Below are 9,429 nucleotides of genomic sequence, written 5' to 3' on the forward strand. Positions count from 1 at the left end.
TCTGACGAAGAGTAAGCGTGTTGTATATATATTGATATATATATATGCGCTGTGACAGTCACAATTTTATAAGGACTGGTGCAAGTAGGAACTCACGTGAACATTAGATGCAGTGGAATTCCAAGCCGTTGTGCGCAATGGATATGAGCCAGGCTAGGAGGATTGGCGATGATCGCATCCGCCACGAAGGCTCGCCGCCGATAATCCACCGCATCACCCAAGAGGTCATCCATGATATGATGAAGATGCGTCCCATCGCCCGTTTCAAAACAGGAGTGCCAACATCCGTCAATAATTTGCCTCATTTCGCGTCGACGCTTCTGAATAGACCCACTTCTGATAGATTCGAGTTTTGGGATCAATCCCGAGTTCCTCACCATGAATGCCATTAATTCTGTCGGGTTTCCACCTATACTAAAGAACTCGAGGCCCTCGGAGAGAACGACATTTCTGAAAGTGAGATGAGTGGCAAATCTAACACGATGTCCAACACTCTTTAACTGCTTCCCTAGCGCAATGAATGGCTGGATATCACCACGAGATCCAATAACTTGGATGACAATGTTGAGACGCAATTGGACATCATCCGCTGCGAATCGGCGAGAAATTTGCTTGGGCGGGGTAGTACATTTGAGCTGGGTAAACAATCTGGCGATCTCCGGATCTTGCTCGCTAACGTGTATGTCCACTCGCCCATCCCCTGTTAATCTACGATGTCAGTAAAATTTTTGATACACGCTTTGTCTCATCCAACATATTTACAGACCTTGTAAGCGGGATTTCCCGTCCAGTCTTCTTTCGTTGAATCTATTGTGTGACATATCATCATACGCAGGTTGCGGAAATCCCATCTCGTCACCAACACCACTGTCGAAGATACTCATTGGCGTAGATTGTTTTCTGCGTATGAGTGCAAATTATTGGACCAGAGTAGGGGGCCTGACGAAGTGTATAATAGTGCGTAATAAGCGTGTCGTGGAAAACCCCCGCCTACTCGCTAGTGAACACGTAAGTAGGTAGAAAGGCGGTGGATGGCGGTCTACCAGTGGGTATCATCTTCACTCTTGATGTATCTAAAGGAATATGTTAATAAATGACATAGGTCAAGCGAAAACGAATGACGTTGACAACCTTGGAACAGTCTGAGTGGGTCCGAACGTGTGATGCATGTTCTAGGCGGTCCACGTTGTCTGATCCATTTTTAAACCTACTGATTTCTGATTGGTCGCGGGCGCCAACAGTTCCCTGGATTGAGGTTAGCCAGTCGGTGCTTATGAAGTGGGGGATTTAAGAAGCCCCATTTCCCCAGGTATGACCACCGATCTCGAAATTTCATGGCTTTTCCAAATCGGCCTTTAAAATATATTTGTTATTATCGCTCACAGTATACTGCGGTGGATGAAAATGCCGCCAAGAATCATCATCGTGGGCGGGGTAGCTGGTGGAATGTCAGCTGCAGCCCGAGCCCGCCGCTTGGATGAGAATGCTTCGATTACTGTTCTTGAGCGAGGATCTTTCGTGAGCTACGCAAATTGTGGTGTCCCATACGCCTTGGGGGGTGTTATCGAATCCGACAAAAGCTTGGTACTTCAAACAGAAGCTAGCTTGGAAGCGCGATTCAACATCGACATACGGTTGCGGTCAGAACTCATGGAAATCAGCCCACAAAAGCATGAAGTCAACATACACGATATACAAAGCGATACCTTCTACAAAATGTGCTACGATAGACTGATTCTTGCCCAGGGAGCCCAATCGGTTCGCCCTGCAATCCCTGGCATGAGTTTGGCACAGATCTTCACGATGCAAACGATACCAGACTTGCAAAGGATCCGAGAATTCATCGTGAAAAATAGCTGCAAACGTGCAGCTATTATTGGAGGAGGATTTATAGGACTAGAAGCGGCGGAAAACCTACGCAAACTTGGACTTAACGTTTGCATGATTGAAAGTTCCAGCCACGTCTTTCCGCCCTTTGATGACGACTTAGCAAGAATTATACACGAGGAATTGGAAAATCATCAAGTTCATCTGATTACCAACAACACAGTAACAGAGATACAAGATGACCGATCCTCTGTCAACCTTCATCTTTCTGGGGGCCAACTCATATCTGCAGACGTCGTCATTGTGGCAATCGGTGTACGTGCGCGATCAACTATAGCCGAAACTGCCGGTCTTCATGTTGGAAGAAGTGGAGTTTCTGTTAACATCTTTATGCAAACATCTGATCCAGATATATATGCTGTCGGAGACATGGTTGAGGTCGAGAATCGAATTTCTCATCAAGCTACGTCGTTGGCACTTGGGGGTCCGGCTAACAGACAAGGCCGTATTGCTGCTGATCACATCTTTGGAGAGTCGACACCGTATAGAGGGAATGTTGGCACATTTGTGTGCCAAATATTCAACCTCTCAGTTGCAATTACAGGATTTTCAGTCCAGCGCTTAAAGAGACTTGGTTTCCGTCCACTTTGGGTGACCGTCCACCCACTTGATCATGCCGGCTACTACCCTTCCGCGAGCCCAATAACACTCCGGGTTGCTTTCGAACCTGGGACAGGCCGTCTTCTTGGAGCTCAAGCAGTTGGAAGTAAAGGTGTTGATAAGCGCATTGACGTCCTTTCGATCGCACTGCAGGCCAATATGTCCATCTTTGATTTGGAACATGTCGAATTGGGTTATGCGCCACCATATGGTTCGGCTAAAGATCCTATCAACATGGCAGGATTTGTCGGGAGCAACCTTCTCCACGGAATAGTCGAAATTGTGCACACCGAGAAGGTCCAAGCTCTAGATGCTAGTTGGCAAATTGTTGACGTCCGTTCTCCTGATGAATTCTCTCGAGGACATATTCCATCTGCTCGCAATATTCCTTTGGAACAAGTGCGGCAGAATGTCCAACATTTACGGAAGGAATCTCCAGTTCTGGTCTATTGTTGGGTGGGATATCGTGGTTATATTGCCTACAGAATACTACAACAAGCCGGCTTCAAAGTCGCAAATCTGGACGGAGGCTTTAAGTCTGTTGTGCAAGGCGGCTTTGGAGATTTGATAAACACAGTCAGTCGAAAAGAAAAAATTGTCCAGCATCGAAATTGATTAATCCAATTGAGCATCTTTTTCAAGCACGTCTTACTCGTTGATAAACTCTTCCCCTCTTAGAGACACTGAAGGTTGATTTTTATAAAAGGCTGCAGAAAGCGTCCTATTGCTGGATCAATGGCATCATTGCTTTCGGCAGACTTATACTTTTGAATGAATGCATTCTGTATAAAACTAAAGAGGATTTCGGAAACAGTTTCCCCTCCAGACACACGCTTTCTTCCCCAGCACCCCACTCCGATTGTTCAATCCGGATACGGCAGAGACTAGGCCTCTTCTAGTACAGTCTAGTTCGTTGATTGGCTGGTTGGGCCATTGGCCATTTACGTTCGACAATCTAGACCTAGACCAATAGTGCGTCCTGGGAAAGAAACCGCGTGTAAAGAAAGCGCGTCTCGTGGGGGGAAACTGTTTTCGAAAACCACCACTATAGGGATTAGCCACGAGTGAGCCGAAACAGACGTCCAGTCGATTTACAATAGTCGCCACCTTGTGCGCACGTCATATTTGAGTGAAAAATTGTCTAGCATCATGCCATATCCGGACGCGTGATACAGTTTATAGCATGGTCGATGATATCACGACTGACGGCTACATACGTAGTTTACTCCTTGGATATATGTCTCGGTCCGTATGGTATCGTAGAGCCGTGTATAGAATATTCACATAGCAGCCAGGACAGAATGCAGTCAAAGAACTTTCAATGATCAATGAATCCCAACTTTGACGAGGAATTGCGGTGCTTCTGTTTGGGTATATTCGACCTAACATTGTACGGGTGGGGGGCGGTCTTCGCGTCTATTGGGATTAGATTTCTTCCGACCTGAAGCCAAAAATCTGTTAAAAAAGATCATTTCGACTTCACAGGTTTCAGTTCGCACCAAAATATTAGACATTTAGATAGCTTTCTAACTTATGTTCTTGTATTTTGAGCAGAGGTCCTCAGATATGTAACTTTACTTTTCACTGGTAACTATACGTTCCATCCCTGCCACGCCCCAGAACTGGTCGGAGACGGGTCCGATGACAACTGGGTCATGCTATTTGCTCAAATGAGTTTTCTGCCCATAAAGGCTCTTGGCAATTCCTCAACTTTTTCACGCCATTATCTTAAAGCAAATATGTCCCAATCCCGTATTTTCGGTCAACTCGCTCAGAATCGGAGGACTTCTGACGATGATAACCGTTCTCAGTTCAAATGGAGCAGCCCTCTACGTCCTTTCAAACGACATGAAAAGCGGACCTCTGGAGGTTATAATGTCCAAAATTACCACCAATCGCTCAGTACGAAGCAATAAAAATGTCTATCTCGGCAGAAAGATAGGGAAACAAATATCGTTCACAAACCGGAAAGTCTCGAGCCACAAGAAAAGAAATATGCTAGCCTACCAGAAGATTCCGTTGAAGCAAAAGAACATTATGGAGCCCTCTCGTTCATGAATATTGCGGAAGATAATCAATACGAGTTCATTGAGATGAACCGCCTGACAGACAACCTACTCGACCGACCGGTCGGACTATCAGGTCGTTTGCATGCATTTCGTCGCATAGGCTCGAAGCTAGTCTTTTTTACATTTCGCCGGCAAGCATACACTGTTCAAGGTGTCCTATGTCAAAGTGACAGAGTGTCCCCAAACATGATGCAATGGGCTAGCCATCTCAACTCAGGCGACATTATGCATGTGCGGGGAGTGTTGAGACGACCAAAGCAGCATATTAGAGGATGTTCTATGATGTATAAAGAGATATGGATTGAAAAACTTCATGTCCTAGTCCATCACGAGGAAAGACTGCCTTTCAGCGTTTACGAAGCCGAAATCTGTCCCGAGAAGGCGAGACCTATTAGTGGCTACTGTACATTGATAACTGACTACGCCCGCCTGCAAAACCGAATACTCGACTTACGTACACAAACGTCCCAAGCGACTTTTCGTATCCAGGCTGGCATTGGAAGCATATTTCGCAGCGCCCTCGAGAGGCGCGGGTTTATTGAAATACACACGCCAAAACTACAAGGTGCTGCAACTGAATCGGGATCAAGCGTCTTCGCGGTGAAGTACTTTGACAGACAAGCTTTCCTGGCCCTGGATATTGAGATGGCTATCAAGCTTCATTATTATGAAATGTTACGAGTCATCGATGAAGTACTGAAGGAGATCTTTGTGCGCCTTTATCGTGACTATCGATCGCTAAGACATCGATATCGTCCGGTATCATACTCATCCACGGATCTGATATGGCTAGACGAAAAATCAATAGTGACCCATAATACTTGACTAAGCCCCAGGTCTGTTCAAACTACACAAGAAGAAACATTCTCATGCTTTGACGTAGCGGCTCTTTGACGTGGCTTATCTATGGCGCAGAGCGATGGCAATCCAACCCAAGAGGCGGTATACAGCAATAATTGCAAGTAGTATTCCCACCCACTCGGCCGTCTTGCCTGTTGAATACCCATAAAGTTCCAAAATTCCCGATCCTCGAATCTGGCACTGAGGGGCCAAATCTGTCGAAAACATGCAATGACAATTCGCATCGCATGAATAGACCCTGCGTGATAACTCGTTTACCAACATTCCCTGGAACACATACGCCTATTGGCAGGTCTTAGCACCAGTTTCACCAGGGCATATCCGCTGCTCACCTGATAGTCAATATAATGGAAAACGTATTTCCAAAATGGATTGAGCAGCCCCAATGGAACCAGGAATCCCCCAACACACATCCATAATCCATTCGCGAACGCCACGATAGCCAATGCGATGACAAAGTTCGGGAACATTGATGATGCGAATACAACCAGGGATTCGGCAGCGACGAGATCCAAAAAAATCCACATTACCCACGTAAAAAAAGCATCGGCATTGGGATAAAAATTCGAAAGCCAATACGAAATGACCGAGAATAGCACTGAAATCAAAACTGCGACCTTAGTCAATAGTAGACTCAAAAATTGAACGGTCACCCTGCAGACGTACATAGATATGGCAGGCCAATAAGAAAGTTCGATACCATAAATGGCAAAGGTCCATAAAGGCCGTTGGCGCGCTCTTTGACAAACGTTGCGCGGTCTTCCAGAAACGCGGGTACATAGGCTACTGCCATAAAAGACATGAATGCGGAGCCGAAGAACTATCGATATATTGTGAATGGTTGTCTTAGGACTTTTCGGCGACACACATACAATAGCATTAATGAAGGGCTGGATATAGTTCTGTGATGTCTGTAAGCGCAACCATACGGTGCCCATCATGATTGCTAGGGCTATTCCTTGCTTAGTCTCTGATTTTACAAATCTGTTAGATAACATACCAAGATACATTAGGATTCGTATCTCGTAGGCGACAAAATCGCGATAGCTCTTGACGAATAAGCGATGCAGGAGGGTATGTGTAATCTTGAGTAAACTTGGCCGATCCAGGTCCTGAGCAACCATGCGCTTCTCTGTAGAATGGGGCTGCATTGATACCTGCATCATCAACGCCTCTGACTCGGTCGACGCCGCCCACGCAGACTGAATTCTTTCTCTTTTCCCTGCCGCTGATCCGCTTGCTCGGACAAAGTCAGCCGTTACGAGGTCCAGTAGAAACTCTGCTGGGTTCGTGCGAGAAGGTATTGGATACCCAATCTTGCTAAAATATCCCTCTATTTGGTGCAGGGAGCCAAAGTAGCAAGTTTTGCCATCAGCAAGGAGTAATAATTTGTCGAAAAGCTCAAAAGTTGTCGTGGACGGCTGGTGGATACTCAATATCACTAGAAGCTTATGGACAATGAGGCATTGTGACTAGTAACGACACGCCTTCAGGATATTTCTGCTCACATTATTGTCTCGCGCAAGCTTTCTAGTGAATGATATCACCTCAAAGCTAGCAGTGGAGTCCAACCCACTGGTCGGCTCATCCATGAACAAGATTTTGGGGGAAGTGATGAGTTGACTAGCGACGCTAAGGCGTCGCTTCTGTCCGCCGCTGATTCCTTTGCGAATAGGAGTTCCCACCAGGGTGTCGGCTTGTTTTTGGATTCCAAATGAATGCAAAAGCTTGCTGGTACGGCTTAGACGCTCATCCTTTGATATGTAACTGTTGAAATCCGTCCATCAGATCAAGACCATGAAGCAAAGCTGATAGAAAGCAAATATTACGTACTCAGGTAGGGAGAGGTCTGCAGCGAACTTCATTGTTTCTTTGACGGTTAATGACCCGATCAAGACGTCTTCTTGCTCCACGTAAGAGCTAAGAAGTTGAAAACTTTGTCGGTCTACCTGGGTGCCGTTTATGAGCGCCTCTCCCCTAACCTTGGCCCTGGGACTAGCATCCCTGCGAGCGAGTAGGTTCAATAGGGTAGTTTTCCCACAACCCGATGGGCCCATAAGCGCCAAAAGCTCTCCTGTGACAACGTAAGTATTGCCGGTGCTTCACATACTCGTCTTGCCTTTTCGTCATACCTTGTTCTACAAAGCCGTTGACTTCAGTAATCAAGTTTAGTGGATTCCCCGAGCTACGGTCCTTAACAGTGACAGTCAAGTCCTTCCAGTGGAAACTTTGTACCACATGATTAGCCAAGAAGCGGCTATCGCTATTGCGCTCGAGGTCAAAATGCTGGTCTTCCATGTTGTTGTATGGGTTGTGCTACAGGATTGGCGGGGAAGACCTAGCTTTAACGCTTTAATAGATGGAGGGACACAACAAAGAGGTTAAATTAAAAGCTTTGCTGGGCTCGGGGAAGTGGACTTTCTCACCAAGCCTGAAAAAAAGTATGATTATCAGTCCTGATCTTGTGAAAATACAATGGCGTGACTTGCCGATTATGAGGTGATTAAAGATTCTAGACCACAACGCAGAGGATCCAGTATTTGGCCAAGGCGATGATTCCATGAATTATCAAGTGGGTCTCTGCCATACTTTGCCAATACCCTTTTCAGACTACAGGACTTGAGCTGACCTTGGGAGAGCAGCGTTCTTGAGCTATACGACATTGATATATACTGAGGATTTCTATTGTTACAGAAAGCACTTGCCCCTTAATCCGCACTTGCTCACGGTGGCTAACCGGTAATGCGTACAACGGGATTTCGCGGCGGATTATTCCTTCCCGATAGATAAAAGTAGGACAACCATTTCCATGAAATGAACTTGCATGGTCATTTTTGCCCGGTCGCAATGAGAAAACTGAGTAGAATTTTTCAATAGATCACAGTGCCTGGCACCGATATTCGGCCACTATGAAGCTTTCCTCTTCTGCGATTGCAAATTTTGAAATAATCGTCCCTAAACGACCCTTTCAATCATGGGGTTTATCGCTATCTTTACCATGATGGTCGCGATGATGGTGGTCATCATCATGGTGGTGGTCATCCCCATGATGGTGGTGGTCGTCATCACCATGATGGTGGTGGTCATCGTCGTTATGATGATGCTTATGGTGGTGCCGAAGCGTATGTTCGTTTGTACGCTCTATGCGTGGATCTTGCGGGGAATCACCTAGTCAGTGAGTGACTCGTTACTAACTGATCACACACTAGGCAGATATGCATAAGCGCGTACCTTTCTCCATACTAGCAGGAAAATAAATGATTAATTGCCTTAATCAGCTGCTCGAGGGTCAAGCACGGGGGAAGGAGTATCTGTTTCAAAGAGATCTGCGGTCGTAATGGATTTAAACTGTGATACTTGAAGTACTAAATTCTTTCAAGATCATTCGATGTCGTCATGACGACATAGAGAATGTTCTGGCCAGGATTGACTTTTTCAAGCCGCGTTCGCACCCGCTTGCGCGGAACTTTGTTCAACGAGGTTTCATGCCTTATTGAGGAGAAATAAAACAGCTTAAATAGCCAACGGAAACTGTCAGAACAATGAACGGTGTACCGTGACTACGCAAAAGTTTGGACACCCTCTCGGGACTCACTCCAGACCGCCTAGAATAGTGACCTACCGCTTTCCAATCTCGGAGCGAGGAACACGCAGAGATGTAATAGCGCGATATTATCATGAGTTTTTGATAATCCACCCACTTTTGTGCTCACCAGAGCCTGTTGAGTTACATAAGTTAGGCTTCTGAGAGAGTTATCGATATCCTGAAGTACTAGAGGAGGGTTTCCGACACTGGATCCAATCCTTAATCATCACCTGACCTGTTGGACCGTGCACACAACTAACTGTCGTGGAAAAGTGGAGAGTTTTATTACAGTGACCTCGGATTGGTCCATTTCCTTCCCAGATTTTGTATTGAAGAGGGAAGCGCTCGACGGCAGTCTGACCAATCAGACGGGTCGAGATGAGAGAATATCTACCACCAAGCCTAGAAATCGTGCTGAGAGACCGA

The 9,429-nt window shown here is 46.0% G+C and overlaps 3 protein-coding genes across 3 annotated transcripts; 1 reads left to right on the plus strand and 2 right to left on the minus strand.

The window, feature by feature from the left end:
* Positions 1-92: 92 nt before the first annotated feature.
* On the minus strand, positions 93-884 carry N7496_010697 (UDP-glucose-sterol transferase; the record flags this gene model as incomplete). Its single annotated transcript, XM_056703610.1, has 2 exons — positions 93-708; positions 832-884. 2 exons carry the CDS (start codon positions 882-884, stop codon positions 93-95), a joined length of 669 nt encoding a protein of 222 aa, XP_056552610.1.
* Positions 885-1,404: 520 nt separating this feature from the next.
* N7496_010698 (uncharacterized protein) lies at positions 1,405-3,102 on the plus strand (the record flags this gene model as incomplete). Its single annotated transcript, XM_056703611.1, has 1 exon — positions 1,405-3,102. The coding sequence occupies one exon, from the start codon at positions 1,405-1,407 to the stop codon at positions 3,100-3,102; it is 1,698 nt and encodes a 565-aa protein (XP_056552611.1).
* A 2,354-nt stretch (positions 3,103-5,456) lies between these two features.
* N7496_010699 (uncharacterized protein) lies at positions 5,457-7,715 on the minus strand (the record flags this gene model as incomplete). Its single annotated transcript, XM_056703612.1, has 8 exons — positions 5,457-5,699; positions 5,750-6,027; positions 6,084-6,237; positions 6,290-6,369; positions 6,418-6,889; positions 6,926-7,184; positions 7,251-7,491; positions 7,550-7,715. 8 exons carry the CDS (start codon positions 7,713-7,715, stop codon positions 5,457-5,459), a joined length of 1,893 nt encoding a protein of 630 aa, XP_056552612.1.
* Between the last annotated feature and the right edge of the window lie 1,714 nt (positions 7,716-9,429).

This window comes from Penicillium cataractarum, assembly GCF_028827025.1.
Source record: "Penicillium cataractarum strain IBT 29864 chromosome Unknown utg000008l, whole genome shotgun sequence".
NCBI lineage: Eukaryota > Fungi > Ascomycota > Eurotiomycetes > Eurotiales > Aspergillaceae > Penicillium > Penicillium cataractarum.